At 40.9% G+C, this 16,943-nt stretch overlaps 1 protein-coding gene across 4 annotated transcripts; it reads left to right on the forward strand.

Annotated features, from left to right (window-relative positions):
- Positions 1–5,275: 5,275 nt before the first annotated feature.
- has3 (hyaluronan synthase 3) lies at positions 5,276–16,943 on the forward strand. 4 transcript variants are annotated; one of them, XM_062420184.1, is made up of 5 exons: positions 5,276–5,695; positions 9,442–9,535; positions 9,662–10,212; positions 12,020–12,121; positions 12,270–16,943. In XM_062420184.1, the coding sequence occupies exons 1-5, from the start codon at positions 5,687–5,689 to the stop codon at positions 13,197–13,199; spliced, it is 1,686 nt and encodes a 561-aa protein (XP_062276168.1). In that variant the 5' UTR covers positions 5,276–5,686; the 3' UTR covers positions 13,200–16,943. The 4 variants fall into 4 exon arrangements, with proteins under 4 accessions (XP_062276168.1, XP_062276169.1, XP_062276167.1 ...); XM_062420185.1 differs by lacking the exon at positions 5,276–5,695 and adding an exon at positions 5,702–7,860; XM_062420183.1 differs by lacking the exon at positions 5,276–5,695 and adding an exon at positions 5,702–6,899.

Genomic DNA, 16,943 nt, shown 5'->3' on the forward strand with positions numbered 1-16,943 from the left:
AATTCACGAGTAAGAAAAATCCCCTTTCTCAGCTCAATACACTCAAGGGTTTCACTGATACAGACCAGAATCTTACAGTGGATAATGTTAGCTAATGCTATGAAATCTTTAGATATTGATATGTATCTGACTTTATTTGGTCAGGTTCTTGACTTTTTTCCCACTTGTGGAACTGTATGTTCACAGATGAACATTTCAGTGGTTTCAAGACCATGTTTGTTGTTTCCTCCTTTATTTCATTCACTCTGTCTCATGATGTCTTTAAAGCTGCATTCATCAATACACTACTCAATATTTCTATATGTACAGTTGGCCAAATGATTACATGTAATGTGAAAGATGTCCCAAGTAATGACTTATCCACCCCAAATTATATGCTGAGCACTAAAACAACAAAGTTAACAACTAGCAAGTGAATGTAGTGGAGCATTAAAGGAGCCACTTATCTTTCTTGGTAGTTGGTGGAGCCCAAAACAGAGCTAAAAGGAGAGTGACAATTGAACTTACATTCCTTAAGTGGACACAATACAACTCTGAATGAATGCTAAAGTTGCTCCGGATCCTCTAGATGTGTCCACAAGTAATATTTTGCTAACTCGTTAGCCATCTTTAGCTACTTTACAAGACATAAGCCCCGTTTCCACTAAAGAAGTTCCTGGTAAAAATTAGGAGGCGGGACCTTTACAGGAACGTCCTCTCACTCTAGTCCATTATTTCTCCATAGCAGAGTAGGACCCACCGGACTCTGCCCGTGACGTCACTGAGTCGACTCGCCGAAAGCATAACAAAGAAAACGACAACGAGGAAGTAAACATGGAGGGAGCTGAGTTGGTTGCTGTGTTTCTGGTTTGTGTGACGCTATGAACCTTTTTCCGGCAGTGTAGACGCTTTCTGCTACTGTTCATCTTCTGCTGGGTTTTAAAAATGCTGCTTATTTTAGCGCTTACTGTTGACGCCACATCCCGCTTTGAGTACACCCAATCAGCACTGAGTAAACCTAAAGCCCCACCCAGGAGTTTTTTGGGGCCGAACGGAGTACCTACCCCGAGGCAGGGACTCATTTAGCCCCTGTAAAAGTTCCAGGAGATTGTCCTTCGGGGGAGGTTCCTGCTATGGAGACACGTACCAACGGCCCTGGCCAAGTAAAATTACCCCGAAGTTCCTGCAGTGGAAACGGGGCTTTATAATAAATGTCATTTGCCATTTTTAACTTGTCTTGGAGTTCTTCCTTCATGTGGCCAAGAAAACATGATCATTTAATGCAGCATTAAAGCCAGTTACCCATGAGAATGTTAGGAAATGAAGAATGACTGAATGTCCCAAGTTCCCTGTACTTGCCACTTGAGGCCACAGGGGGTGCTACTCAGTAAAAGTTACATAGTGTTACTTTAAAACCTCTCAGCACTGTGTGTAAAGTTAAGGCAGCTTCACAATTTTTCAAGTGTGTGTTAAAGCAGCAGTCAGGTGTCCATATGAACAGTGAAAGAGGTTTTCCTCTCTGTAATCATTCCTCCTGTTCATACTGACTATTAAAAGATCTCCTTTAAATGTGCTTTCAATGGAAGTGATGGAGGACAAAATCCACAGTGTGTCCACACAGTCATTTAAAAGTATATTAGAAGCTTCTATTCAGCTTCATCAGTGTGAGTTAGTCATATCAAGTGATATCTGACACATTTACAGTCTTTTTAGTATCAAATTCCCTCTTAGTGTTTCCCTGTTGAGCTGTAATGGAAATATAGTAACAAAAAGACTTTGCTTCATATTAGCTTCATATTAGCTTCACATCAACTTTTAAATACATTTTTACACAGAAGGACTGTGGATTTTGTCCCCCATCACTTCCATTGTAAGTGTATTATGAAGGGATCTTCTAATGGTCAGTATGAACAGAAGTAATGATTACAGCCAGAAAAACTATTTCAATTTCGTTTGGGCTCCTTTGGGTTATTTTAAATACAGACTTGAACTTGAAGACGTCAACTTGTCCTTTAAGATTGTATCCTGAGAGAGTGACTACAGAACACTTGTGCTATAGGTTAAATACAATAGTCAGGATTCCTTCCATGGGAATCATGAATATCCACAACAAATGTATTTTTAATTAGTTCTGGATCAAAGTGTAGGCAACCAAACTATATTATTGTAATGAGAAGGATTTATCAAGGTATCAGGTTTTGAATATGATCATTTGGTCTATTACACTAGCAGGTAGTGTGTAATGACTTGGCCTGAAATACAATTCAGGCTTTTTTTTTTTTTTTTTTGTATGAATGGTCATCCTGTGGCAGCTTCCATCCCTCACACACACACACACACACACACACACACACACACACACACACACACACACACACACACACACACACACACACACACACACACACACACTCTCTCATCTCCTCAGCTGTGAGTACTTTATTAGGTTTTCCCCAGCTACATCACTTCCTTCATTATGTAGTGAGGTCTGTAAAAGAGGATTTTGTGCTACAGTCACTGGAGAAATCTGAGTGGAGGAACTGACAGAGCCCTCTAGTGGCAGAAAACACTGAAACCTTGAAGTCTTTGTATTCCTCATTATCATAGATCTGAACAACAATACTGTTTATCATATCTCTTCTTATCAAAAAGGGTTATTCTGGATCTCTTGAGTGTGTGTGTTTTATGCCCTGCTCAGCTTTGACCTGGATTCACCTTATTGATATCATGACTCACATTAGCAGGAACTGTTTAAGGTTGTAAGGATCTGACGGGTGATAACATATTCAAGTTTGTTCATGCACCAACAATGAATATGTGGAGCCTTTCCTCTCTTCAGCGCATTCTCCCAGACACCTACAACACCACACTGTAGTTCCTTTCATGTGCATCCACCAACCCCACTCCCTGAATGCCTCTCCGCTCCACTAATCATGTCTCTCCCTCCCTCTCTCCTGTCTGATCTCCAGCACTGTCCTGCCACTGGGTTTACTCGTATTTTAATATCAATTCTATTTCAATTTATTTAAATATCGTCCAATCACAGAACAGAAGTTATCTCAAAGCACTTTTCACATAGAGCAGGTCTAGACTGTACTCTTTGTGTACAAAGACACAACATTCCCCCATGAGCAGCACTTGGCGACAGCGGTGAGGAAAAAGTCCCTTTTAATGGGCAGAAAGCACAAGCAGAAGCAGGCTCTAGGTGGGCGGCCATCTGCCTTGACCGGCTGGGTGGAGGGAGAAAGATAGAGGGGGAGAAAGGAGAGAAAGACACACACAGAGAAGCACAGTAACAACAATATTAATAACTGAAATATGACTGACGATAACAGGAGAAGTCGATTTTTTATTGGTACATGAATATGTACAGATGGAGAGAGGGAGGAGGACAATTTCTGAATGAAAAGTTCACACACAATATTTTAATATTGAACCAAGTACAGTACACTTATATCATAGTGAAAAAAACTAAAATGTTTTTAATGTCTATTGTGCACAAGTATTGTTCATTGTGTGTGTGAGAGTGTGTGCTGTGCTGTTATACAATACAAAATTGCTATTTGAGAGATTTAAAAGGCATTTTATGACCACTGGTTTGGAGAATTTAATGTCACAGCTAAAAGTCCTATATGTAAATTCACCATAAACTGTTCTTTATTAAATATCAGGTTGTATTAAGGGAACAATAGTCATTTCATGATTTCTGGCAATTTTTCACAAAAAAAGTTCAATTAGCTTGTTAGAAGTTCTCCTAATTTCATCTACTCATTGTCCCTCATTTAACAATCCAGAATCTATGAGTTACCGACTGAATTTGAAGTCGGCCGGGTTTAATCTCCAGGAAGAGTTCGTTAAAGGCGTGGAAGTGGAGGAAAAATCAAAAATTCGAATGGCTGAGTTAGGGTATTAGTCCCAGAGACTTTTTTGTGTGTCTTTACATATGTTTACTGAATTTCCTTTGTCTACGTCCATCTGGAGCGAGGGGCTCAATTTTTAAAATTTGCCTAGGGGGTGCTGTAGAGCCATTTTGCAATGCTCATTTCCAAAAATATAAAATATCAATATTTCGGAAGACGAAAAATAAGAAGCAGAACGAGAGGAATAATAATTCCTGCAGATTCAATAATCATAATGCATTTTATTTATGAGCGCCTTTCAAAGCCCTCAAGGACACCTTACAAGACCCAACTAAAAACAAACATCAAACATCATAAAATCAGCAACATTGAAGTAGTTAGTACAATAGTACAGTGGATAAACATCAGTGCAGAACCTTGAGATGAATGTGATATCATAGTTGGTCTGAGACAGAATATGCCAGTTAGCATAGGTGTGTTTTCATGCTTGATTTAAAGGTGGATGTAGAGTCAGAATTCTGAATTTTTGGTGCAATGGAGTTCCAAAGGCCGGGGGCAGATCGGCTGAAGGCTCTTTGACCCCATGGTGGTTAAGTTGGCAGATTGAGCAGAATATGCAAATATTGATCAAATCCGATGTTGAAAAACTGGACACAAGATACCTCCCACTTCACTATAAAGTCCATTTCTCAGTGTTTGTGCACTGGAGGCATCATGTTTCCACATCACACTTAAATATAGGAATAGGACTGGCTCCAAACTGGTTGTGATGTTACAAATCCTGCTCATAGGTGTACGTGTCGAAGTTAGATTTAAGGTAAGCTAGGAGAAACTTTCCTCCTTCAGCAGATGAATGTGAAACGAAACTTCTGCCCATACGTCATTCAGACAACAACATCCAACTGAAGGGACAAAAAGAAAATAACATGTAGTTGAGTGAAACAGATACTGCTGATATCATGAATAAAGGTTTAGTAACTGCTGGATAGATTCACCCAGGAAAAAATATTTTATTCATAACAGAAAATAGAGGAATTCCACTCTCGGTGACTGGCTTCAAATTCTGACCATGTGAGTTCTTCCTTAACGTGTGTTCTCAAATCAGTGGTTCTTTAACTCACCCACTGAGGTTTAATTTAACCAGTGAAATGTCCCTCCTCAGAGCAGCTGAACTCAAATGTTGAACCCCAGTTTGTCCTGTTTGGTGCTTTATTGAACATTTGGATTATTGTAAATAAGAGGTTACACATGATATAGAGAATATGTTAACACTCCCTTTCAGTTTTCTGACTTCCCTCCCTTGTTTTCTATTTCCATCCAATACTCTCTTTCCGAACACCTTTCTTGCTCCCTCTCTTCCTCCACGAGTTGCATAAAAGTCCCCTATCCCAGAGCCAAAAGCATCATCATTCATTAATACCCCTCCACCTCCTCACCTGAAATCCCAGCCCATTCAGTCACATGGCCTGGATGTAGGAACTCCTTCACATATGGCACTGCCGCTCCTGGGAGAAATCTAGGAATATTACTTCTGACTTGAGTTAATGTGGTTCGTCCCTGGAAATACTGATCAGCTCTGGAATCAATTGGGAGGAAGCATTTTTTTTTCTTTGGTTTGTGGCTCATTTGGAAATTTGGAATTCTCTTCATGCTGGATGCTTTAAAATGATCTGTAAAATGATGAGCCAGAGTTCGATCTAGATATGGACATAGACCTTGACCATCACGGGCTAGTGTAGAGCACCACAAGACTGTCAGATATGTCTTTTTTGCTACACTTACTTCACTAATGTGACTTTGTTTTTCAAGAAGAAAGGAAATATTGCTGAAGATTTTTTGCGAGTGGAATGATCAAGGTGATGACGTCATTCACTTTTTATCTTTCACAATTTTGATGATGTGTCACTTCATACGGTTCAGTTTCTGTGGATTTGTGTTCGAGTAGAAACTTGCCTCTAGATATTGTTTCGACTGCTGTTACTCACAAACTGAGGAGCAGACTCATTGCTGCCTTCAGCTAAATTTTTCTACCACTTATTGAATTATGATTGATTCTGCTGCTCAGATGAAAGTCCTTCCTTTTCGTGTTTAATGTCACTGTTGTGCCACTGGTCAAATTTGAATATCCAACAGTCATCCCATAAAACAGATGTGCAGGATTCAGGATAGGCAGGCAGATGTAACCTGAGGGATAATTGCACCTGTCCCCCCCCCACAAGTCCCTTCAGTAATCCCAGCTCCCGGCCTGAAAACAACCCCCTCTGGTGACTGTTGCCCTCTAATCAAACAGCACGTTACTGTCTGCTTGTTATCTAGTCTTTGGCCCTAGGGCCATGCTGCCTCTGCCTGCTGGTTTAATCCACCATGGATCACATATTGAGGAGAAACTCTTTGGTCTGTGATAAACAAGGACTGTATATCACTAAAAAACAAATATACATTGTCATATATCCAATATATGACCATGACTGTGGCATTCTTGACTGTGGCTCAGTTCTCCCAAATTAAAAAAACAAACACTTTATTCCTTATTTATTACCTCTAGTGATATCTATCTTTGTTGATAGATTAAAATTTTTATTGGAACTACTTTCTACCATACAAATATGACAGCTGTTGGCAGTGTATTATGTAGATTACCCAGAAAACGGGACACTGTTTCTGGAAAGAGAAACTGAGAAACTTGCTGTTAAATCTTTAAAAATATATAATTTATGCTTTGAGCACCACGATGTAATGACTGGAACACAGTTTGGAATCAAACTCAAGACTCGAGACACATCAGTTCACAAACACAGTTCTTTAATCCAAAAACAGATCAGTGACACGCTGGCAGTCAGACAGATCAAACAAATCCAGATGGCAAAGGCAAAAAGGCAGAGTCCAAAAAAGATTCACAAAAACACACTGAGACTTAAATGAGGGAAAAAGGCTGGAACTAGAGACACAAAGGAACTACTACAAGAAGGGAAGGTGATTAACAAGACACAGGTGTAGACAATCACAAAGGTGTGAAACAAACAAGGCCAAGAAATGAAGTTAGCTGGAACAAGAAGAGAGGTTAGTAACCATTTAAAATAAAACAAGAGGTGACACGACAAAAACAGAAAATAACAAAATATAACCTGACACAGGACGAGATGTGATACACAATTGAAATTCTATTCACCTCCATTGTATTGGGGTTGAAGCAGAGACAGATATTGCAAAAACCTGGATGAATAAACTAGATAATTGAGCTTATTAAAAGTGCCATTTGGATAAACTCATTCTTTAAGATTGCACTGAACCTCTTGAACAGATTTTACATTTATATACTTCATGTGTTGGTCGTCATTTTGACTGATGCTCTTGTCCAGAATAAGTCAGCACAAAAGAAATATGAGAAAAAAGGAGAATAGAGAGAGGAATTAGGGCAACTGTCGATGGAAAGTTGTGGTTTTGAGATTATTCAGAAGAACCTCTAAATGACAGTGATGACACATGAAAACAATGCCTGAGAGGGAAAATGTATTGTGCGTGTTCCAAAACCTCTATCTACAAAATTCCCCTCTCTGTCAGTGGCTGAATATCCCACAGACAGTTCCTCCTGGATAGCCTCTCTGCCATGTAAGAGTGTACGTCTGTGGAGTTAGTGTGATCCATTGCCAGCATGTAAATCTGTACGTCTACTCAGCGAGCCTTTTAGATCTGCCTGGGCATGAGTGTCCCACAGAGCTAAATGTAATGATATAAATATCATTCTGTCTGTCTCTCCTGCGTGGGCCTGGCCAGGTGGGGTGTGGGGGTTAGAGGGGGGCCAGGAGGTAATTTCATGAATGAAAGGACAGAATTGTTCCTCTATTTCAACTGGTCCCAAGCATTGGCCAAACCCCGGCTGGCCTTTAATTAGAGCTATTTAACCCACAGAGAGGGAAGAAGGGAGAGCCACAGGGATTGATGGGAGGGGTGGTGAGGGAGAGGAAGGGGGGGGGGGGGGGGGTGAAGGAGACGAGAACAGGAGAGCAGAAGGTGTTCAACTGTAAGTTCTTTCTCTTAGAGTGATTGAATGTGCATTTAATCTGAGACAAGCTCTTTGAAAAGATATCAGGATCACACCTACTGTTGCAGCAGTGATAGCGAATGTGAGTGCGAGTAGTAGCAAATAGCATCAATAGTAGTGATGGCTGTAGTAATAGTCTTTGTTTTTAGTAATATGTTATCAGTCTCTAGTAGTACCACTATAATGGTAGGATTTTTCAGTGGTTCTCAAAGGTTGCATGTGTGAATAGTAGTCATAGTACTGCTGTGTTGATATTGGTCATTTACCAAAACCACAGTTGTGGACTTTACATAAAAAGTAACAGTAATAGTTCATATTTGTAGCATACAACTTCTAACAAAAGCAAATTAATGGAATGAGTTATTATTATGATTTACGAAATCTACATAGTGAGGAAATTGTGGTTGATGGATGGGTCGAAAAAACATAGGACTTTAATGATGAACCTATTGAGAAAAGTTGGGTACGGTAGTACTACTCAACTTTGCTGCCAATTTGTCTCAGTGGCCACTCTGGGTACTGCAACAATAGACATGCAACATGGATCACTATTATAAAATAGACAATTGTAATACTGTTGACCTGACACGAGCAATATTGCCGAATCATCACGTTTTTTTATGTTTAAGATTTGTTTTGGGGCATTTTTTTTTTGCATTTTTGCAGTACATGGCATAGAGGCCGACGGGAAACTGGGAGAGAGAGAAGAATGACATGCAGCAAAGGTCCCTTGCTGGAGTCGAACCGGGGACGCTGTGATTATGTGGCATGCACAGTAACCACTTGGATACTAAAGCGCTCCATTAGTGGTACCTTTACTAGTGGCAAGTAGTAAAAGCAGCAATAGCACTATTAGTTCTACTAGTGTTAGTATTAGTAATATTAGTGGCATAAATAGTAGGCTTACTTGTACTATTGGTGGTAGAAGTATTAGCAGCAGCAACAGTAGCAATAATGGTAGTAGTAGTAGTCATAACAGCAGCTACTACAGTAGGCTAGTATTTTCCTTTGACTTACACCTTCCATGCTTCCTGCACCATGATGTCAGTGATTGCCGTTGGTGTGTGCTTAGCTGATGGTGGCTGATGAAAGGTTTTACAGAAAAAACAGGAAATGGCACTTGGGTCAACTAATGAGGAGTAACAAGCTCTCTCTGTTCAGAGGCCCCACTCCCTGTCTCACCTGACATGTGTAAGCAGACCTGTGTTGATACTGCCCCTTTCATGTACTGTACAGCATGCTCACACTCGTCATGTGTGTGTGTGTGTGTGTGCGTGCTTGTAAGAAGCGAATGATGTGCAATACATGTGTGTTACTCAGTGACACTGCTGTGAATGTCCAGTGAAAGTTGATTCACACACAGCGTATCACTTTGCAATTGTAATTTTCTCCTTGTCTTTTCCCTTTGCTCACCCTCTCTATAAAACTCTTTCCCCTCCCTCGCTCTTTTCCTTATCTTCACAAATCAACTTCCCTCTGATCCCATCTCCTCTTACTTTCTGATTCTCACCTTGGCATATGTTGGGATCCCCGCTGCCTCACATCCTCCTCCACCTCCAGATGCCCGCTCGCTGCAGGAATGCGGTGAACATTGTGCTCACCACCCTTTTTGCTGCGGTGGTCCTATTCACCATCCTGCTGGCCTATGTCACAGGTAAACCTGTTAATAAAAATTCATTTATTCTCATTCATCATGGCTCAGCAAAGTACTTGAGGATAAAAAACAATTGAAAGTCACATTTTTCACTTGCTCTCTCTGTGCTTCTGTGTTCATGTAAAGGTTACCAGTTTATCCACACTGAGCAGCACCACCTCTCCTTTGGCCTCTATGGTGCCTTCCTTTCCCTCCACCTCTTCCTCCAGAGCCTTTTTGCCTTTCTGGAGCATCGACGGATGAGGAGCCCCTCTCGGCCACAGCACCTCCGTCGCACCGTGGCCCTCTGCATAGCTGCCTTCCAGGAAGACCCGGACTACCTGAGGAAGTGCCTGCGCAGCATCCGCCGAATCTCCTTTCCTGGCCTAAAGGTGGTCCTCGTCGTAGACGGGAACAGGCCTGAAGACCGTTACATGATGGACATTTTCCAGGAGGTGATGGGCGGGGCTGACCAGGCTGGAAGTATGGTGTGGAAGGGAAACTACCACAGCGATGGGAGTGGTGTAGGAGGTGTCAGAGACGGAGGGAGAAGCACAGTTCACATGGAGGAGGCAGCACGAGTGGCTCGGCTGGTCAGAGGCTGCCGCTATTCCTGTGTTATGCAGGAGTGGGGAGGAAAGAGGGAGGTGATGTACACTGCCTTTAAAGCACTGGGGGACAGTGTGGATTATATGCAGGTAAGGGCCTCGCACAGTAAATTACTTACATGTGCCTCTATATTGAAAGTAAAAAACAGGATACCAGACTAAAAGATGGTGCCCATTTACTTGAATTTAAGCCAAAATGAAATGATTTCCTGAGTGTTCTCACTCGCCCCATCGACTTTACAACAGTATCATACCACATACCTAAAAATAGCTTTTCTAGGGAAATTAAAAACAGTAATGGATTAGAAATTCACAACAAAGAGTAATGATTGACCTCGTGTCAGGTCAACAGTCTTACAATGGTCTATTTTTATAAAAGTGATCCATGTTGCATGTCTATTGTTGCAGTACCCAGAGTGGCCACTGAGACAAATTGGCAGCAAAGTTGGGTAGTGCCACCGTACCCAGCTTTCTCAACAGGTTCATGATTAAAGTCCTATGTTTTTTAGACCCATCCATTCGCCCAAACCTCCTCACTATGTGGACTTTGTACTCTAATAATAACTCCACCTCATTCCATCAATTTGCTCTTGTAATCACTTGAGTTATTAATATTAAAACAGAAACAAAAAAGACATTTAGAGTTTATGCTACAAATATGCACTATTTCAGTTACTTTTTATGTAGCTCCTATCTGCCTCCATAAAAGTGACAAAATCCGTAATGCAAGGACAAAAAAGAACAACGACAACGACAACAAAAAAACTCACTTTTAAAATGTGTCCCACTACAGGACCTGTAATCTGTGAAGACATACAGTAGAACCAACACAACTCATTGCCCCAGTCATGTCTTGTCTTGAATGTTGGTCTGATAAAATCCTGTTTTTCTTGTCACTGAGGTATGACTTTTGATACAGTGTTTGTGTTTTTTGTAGCTGTTTCTAGAAGAGCATCATGTCCTTTTAACTTGTCTTTGTAGTCACTGCAGTGACTGCAGTCTATTTTTATCTCCCAGAGAGTTTTCTTCTATGATGTTAACAGATGATATTGGCAGCAGGCCCCACTCAAACACCAAGAACATTTTCTAATATCAAGTTAGCAGGTGATTTTGGCAGCAGGCCTGATACAGAAACACTTCCATTAACAGTGTGATCATATGAATGCTGTGTAGCAGCAAAGATAATTACATTTCATAAAGCCATCAATGGATGCTTATTTATATTCATCTGCACACTCTAAGCCAGTATCAGCTAAATCAGCTGAATTGCTAATTTGATATCTGCACCACTTCTGTGCTAGCGCATACAGATGTGCACATTCCTCTGAATGAAATAGATTTTACACATGAACCTAAATATTGCTTGAATACTGTGAATTCTAACAATATCTTTGAAAAGTCCAACTTTCGTCGTAAAAATAGCAGTGATACTTAATGTGGGTACACTTGAGCTTAAACTGTACAACAACAAAGTTGAGGTACCACAAGGTAAATGTGTATCTATGGGTGACCAACAAACACATAAAAGTTATGTAACTGTACATCTACATCAGACTCTTCATAGTATAAAGAGGTTGCTTATTTGCATTTCAAACCCAATGGACTCATATTGGACAACCACCTTCCCTTTCATAACCAGCTGTTGCATGCCCTCTGTGCCCTTGCCCTGGGTCACAGGTCATGTACACAGCTGACCCAGAGCTGTGCGATTACAATGAACCAGCTGGGATCTCTGTCAGCAGTCTCTCATTTCTCTCTCAGACTTCAGCATCAATACTACTGAGTGTTGTACAACACCTGAAACTGAGTTTGACCAGTGGCTGTATATATGAGTATGGGGGCTTGTGTGTGAACCTCATCATTATTGTACCTGTGTGTTTGTTATGTCCTTTTTTAGGTGTGTGACTCTGACACAGTTCTAGACCCAGCATGTACCATTGAAATGCTGAAGATCCTTGAGGAAGATCCAATGGTTGGAGGAGTTGGTGGAGATGTACAGGTAAAAAACATTACTTTCCATTCATGAGAACTTAATGAAGTACCAAGAGTCTTAGGCCACCAAGAGTGATCAAAAGCTGACTGCAACGTGCCTATAAAGGTAAGATAACCCTTTAATTCCTTTCTTGACTTTCTTTCCACTCCTCCAGATCCTCAACAAGTATGACTCGTGGATCTCCTTCCTCAGCAGTGTTCGCTACTGGATGGCATTCAACATCGAGCGAGCATGCCAGTCCTACTTTGGATGTGTCCAGTGTATCAGCGGCCCTCTGGGGATGTACAGGAACTCCTTGCTCCAGCGCTTTCTAGAACCCTGGTACCACCAGACCTTCCTTGGCTCCAAGTGCAGCTTTGGTGATGATCGCCACCTCACCAACAGGGTGCTCAGCTTCGGCTACAAGACGAAATACACAGCGCGATCACAGTGCCAGACTGAAACGCCAACCGAATACCTGCGTTGGCTTAACCAGCAAACGCGATGGAGCAAGTCTTTCTTCCGTGAGTGGCTCTACAATGCCCTGTGGTTCCACAAGCACAGCCTCTGGATGACCTATGAGTCTGTGGTCACTGGCTTCTTCCCCTTTTTCTTGGTTGCCACGGTCATCCATCTCTTCTACCGTGGAAGGCTGTGGAACATCCTGCTCTTCTTGTTGACGGTGCAGCTGGTTGGGATGGTGAAGGCTACTTATGCCTGTTTCCTGCGTGGCAGTCTGGTCATGATCTTCATGTCACTCTACTCTCTGCTCTACATGTCCAGCTTGCTCCCTGCCAAAATATTCGCCTTGCTCACCATCAACAAGGCTGGATGGGGCACTTCAGGACGCAGGAAGATTGTGGTCAATTTTATTGGTGCTGTGCCTGTCACAGTGTGGACTATGGTGCTGCTCGGAGGTGTGGTGTATACAATCTATTGTGAAACACAGGAACCATTCAGTGAGACAGAGAAAGCATTATTGATAGCAGGGACAATACTCTATGCCTGCTACTGGCTCATTCTGCTGGTGCTCTACCTGGCAATCGTAGCCAAACGGTGTAACAAAAGGGAAGAGCAATATCACCTGCCATATGCTGAGGCATAAACCTGCTACCAGAGGGACTGGTAGGGCATTTGCCCTAAGTTTCACTGCAGTATGATTCTAGCAAGGTCTCTAGTGACCCTTTGAACAGCTAGTGATTAGCTGTGCACCAGGAACGCAGTTATCTTAATCAGCTGTACTACAAAGGTGTGAATCTGATATCTGAGCAGCAAGAATCTGATCCAGTTGTGGGAAGACTTGGAGATCCACACAGTTCTCCCACTTATATCATGCTCAACGGTGCTTCACATTGAAAAACCAAACCAAATGGAACTGATCCAGGTTATAAAGTGTTTATACACTTGTAATAGTGACGCGCTCAGAAGAAATGTAGGTAGTTTATGGGTTCAGGTTAGCTGTATAACTGTGACATAAGGGTGCAGGATGGTGCTTTTAATGATTATAAAGCAAGAAAAGGGACACAATCAGATTAAGGAGACATAGAGTTCTCAATTAATAGGTGGTTCATTTTTTGTGTTCTTCATTTTAATATAGATGAGATGGAATGAAATGTGACGGGACTGAAAATAGATTTAAAAAATAGGTTTAAAAAAAAACAAGGCAATTTTGTCTGATTAGTCAAAGCACCGCTACACAAATGAAATCTTAAAAGCTTAGAAAGTCAATGGAACAATGCAACTGGGCATAAACAAATGGAAATTTGTTCTCTGCGGCACAAATCAAGGCAAAGAAGCATCTGAAACTTGAAACATATTTAACTCTAGTATGAAAGTCTGTGCTGAATCGTGACGCCTTATGATTCTATTTTAGTACAATATAGAGAAGCGAGAAAGCAACATAACATAAAGAACTTGCTGAATTCTGAGATTAGTCAGAGCTGACACACAAACACACACATCCATTCTACACACACACACACTGTTTATGCATGAATTCCTAGCTAGCCACAGCCAACATCTATACATTTGATACATTGACCATTTGTGAACAAATGCTGCAAAAACAGTCCAGTGGTCAAATTGGAACAAAATCTTGGTTTGCGTTCTCTCTCTACACCAGTGATCATTAGGATTGGATTAAGTCTATCTTAAAAAAATACTCACATGCCATCTGTACAGTGTGGGTGGGCAGAGAAAATAAGGTGGGTATAGGTTCTGAAATGCATATGGTAACCAAAATAGGCCATTACGACTATACTTGACTAAATGCACCACAGTTTAATTATACAAGCCTCATACATCATCATCATCATCATCAGAGGTAATGTTACAGCAACCAAGATGAACATTAACAGCATCACATAGCCTGGCACTGCCACATATTCAAACACATACACAGACCTACACACAAACACAGAAACAAATACACACACACACTCTCACACACACACACACACACACACACACACACACACACACACACACACACACACACACACACACACACACACACACACACACACACACACACACACACAGATGGCAGATGCAGCAACATGAAATCCAACTGTACACCCAACAAAAACTGTACTGAATAAACATTAAATAGGCAATAGACTGCTGCAAATTGGTGAATTAACTCACTTTTGGAAATTACAGCAGGAGATGACAGGGCTTGGTGTTGTACACTGAAATATTTCATGGTTAGTAGTCCAATGCCCTGATGCTAGTATTTACCTGACTGACAGTTGAAAATAGTCTTTCAACAGTACAGCTTGTTGCTTATTCTTGACATGGAAAGGGCTGAATTAGCAGCCTTGTATGTGACGTTACTACTTGGCATTTGTAGAGGAGAAACTGGTGCAGGAGTAGGTGTCTGGTTTGAGAAGTCTTTTTGTGACTGCTTTCTTTCACCAGGGTTTTTACCCTTACCTCTAACCTTATAGACCTAAATTAATAGGTGCTAGCAAGGGAAAAGTAGGCTTCTGTTCCTCTGTGCAGCAGTGTGGGCTGTACACTGAGTAAACGAGAAGGGGTTCCTCGCAATCTGGCATGTATGAAATGCACTACCACTCAAAAAATCTGACCATCATCATTTGGTAAACAAAAAGCAATAACAAGAACTGTTTTATTTGTATTGGTTGCCTAGGCAGATCATTGAAACTGGAAGATCCAAGAAAAAAGGAAGACTTCTGATGAGGTGGGCCTGAATGCCAAATAGGTGGACCCAGGCCCACCTGCAATAATCACAATAAGGATATGATGACTTATCGTACAATACCTTAATTATCAACATCATCATGTCTATGTATCGACTTATCATATGATACATGGACATGACCCTGATCTGAATCTTTTTTACCTCAATATTGGCACACTTCACATTAGCAGCTAAGAGGCTATTCATGTCACATTGGCTAAGCAAGTAGTGTCCTCCATTCCTCACTGTGCACGTCCTGAGTGAAGACTGTAGAAGAATTAAAGGTAAATAACTCTGTCCCCCACCATAATGGCAGTCTGTGTTTTTACAGAAACGTACCGCCCACTCTCCAATCCCACCCCACCCTTTCATTATTATGCTCTTATATTATCATTATATCAGTGGTATAAAATGATCTTCAAATGACAATAATATCGTTTATCGCGATTATTTCTGAGACAATATATCGTCCAACAAAAGTAGTTATCATGTTAGCGAAACTGTGTGGGTTTTTTCCCTCTTTATGTGATACTTAATACTAGTCCAATGTAGGTTTGTTGCTGTAACAAAATACAGAAGCCTTTTATTAGGCTTCAGTTGAACTTCATAATGCCTACAGACAGTACTACAGGTTTTATCCCTCATCTTTTACAGTGTATGTGTGTTAGGAAGGTACGCGGCCGGTATAGAGAAGTGGAATGATGAGAAACCCAGAACTCTTTCGACACAATGTACATATAGGCATGTGAGTACTGGATAAAGATAGACTAGACAATTCTGAACCCATCTTTTAAAAGTGTCCATATCATATATTGACAGAGACTGCAGCCAAAAGTTACCAATAAACAGAAAATACATAGAATATGAGAAGTTCTCCTGTCACACACATTGAAATTGGTTGTAATAGAGGTTGAGACAGCTCTGAGATCAGTCCTTATCAACACTCTCATCAGCCATGAACAGCACAATCATCTGCTCCAGCTGTGTTTTTTGTGAAGCAGCTATGATTTACCAGAAAAGACAATCTCAACATTTCTGTATATGTGACATGCAGTTGTATTTTTGGTGCTGTTGAGCAGTGTCAAATGATTAACTTATTTACTGTACATCCTGGTCCAATTCTCAGTTTACGATCACCAGTGGGTCGTAGTTTCATACAGTGATTCAAAGAATTTTTATATGGTTACTTTTATATATTGTAAAGGTGCCAAATCATGTTTGTGTAATAGTAAAGTTTTACTACGGGACACTATTCTCTTAACTTTGGACATGTGTGTCCTTTTTACACTAGATGTAGACCTTGTCCATTCATTCCATCATCTACAGTGTAAAGACTAAAGACCAAAGAGATTTCTTCTAAAGTGAGAAACTTGAGAGTTTTGCCTTCACTCTGTCTTTTTGTCTGTGTTTTTCATGCAAATGTCAACTGATATCAGCTCAATTTCTAAAAGATATGTTTCAAAACGTAAACATCCAGTCCATTTTTCAAGCGTGAGTAGTATCAACATATGTGTCTTCGCTGACATAGGCTGTTTTCTTTATGCAGCGGACATTTCCTCTGTGTCATATTGTTTTTCTGAGCAGTCTGTGTAAGTTGAAACTTGAACGTTTTAAAAGGACACATACATTAAAAGAACATTATGTTTA

The sequence above is a fragment of the Scomber scombrus genome, chromosome 6, assembly GCF_963691925.1.
Source record: "Scomber scombrus chromosome 6, fScoSco1.1, whole genome shotgun sequence".
Lineage (NCBI taxonomy): Eukaryota > Metazoa > Chordata > Actinopteri > Scombriformes > Scombridae > Scomber > Scomber scombrus.

Bases quoted from the DNA above. Each gene is read 5' to 3' on its own strand.
- has3 (XM_062420182.1), top strand. From the start codon at position 9,400: ATGTTGGGATCCCCGCTGCCTCACATCCTCCTCCACCTCCAGATGCCC. The intron at 10,213-12,019 runs GTAAGGGCCTCG...GTCCTTTTTTAG, and splicing joins ACAGTGTGGATTATATGCAG to GTGTGTGACTCTGACACAGT. The intron at 12,122-12,269 runs GTAAAAAACATT...CCACTCCTCCAG, and splicing joins GAGTTGGTGGAGATGTACAG to ATCCTCAACAAGTATGACTC.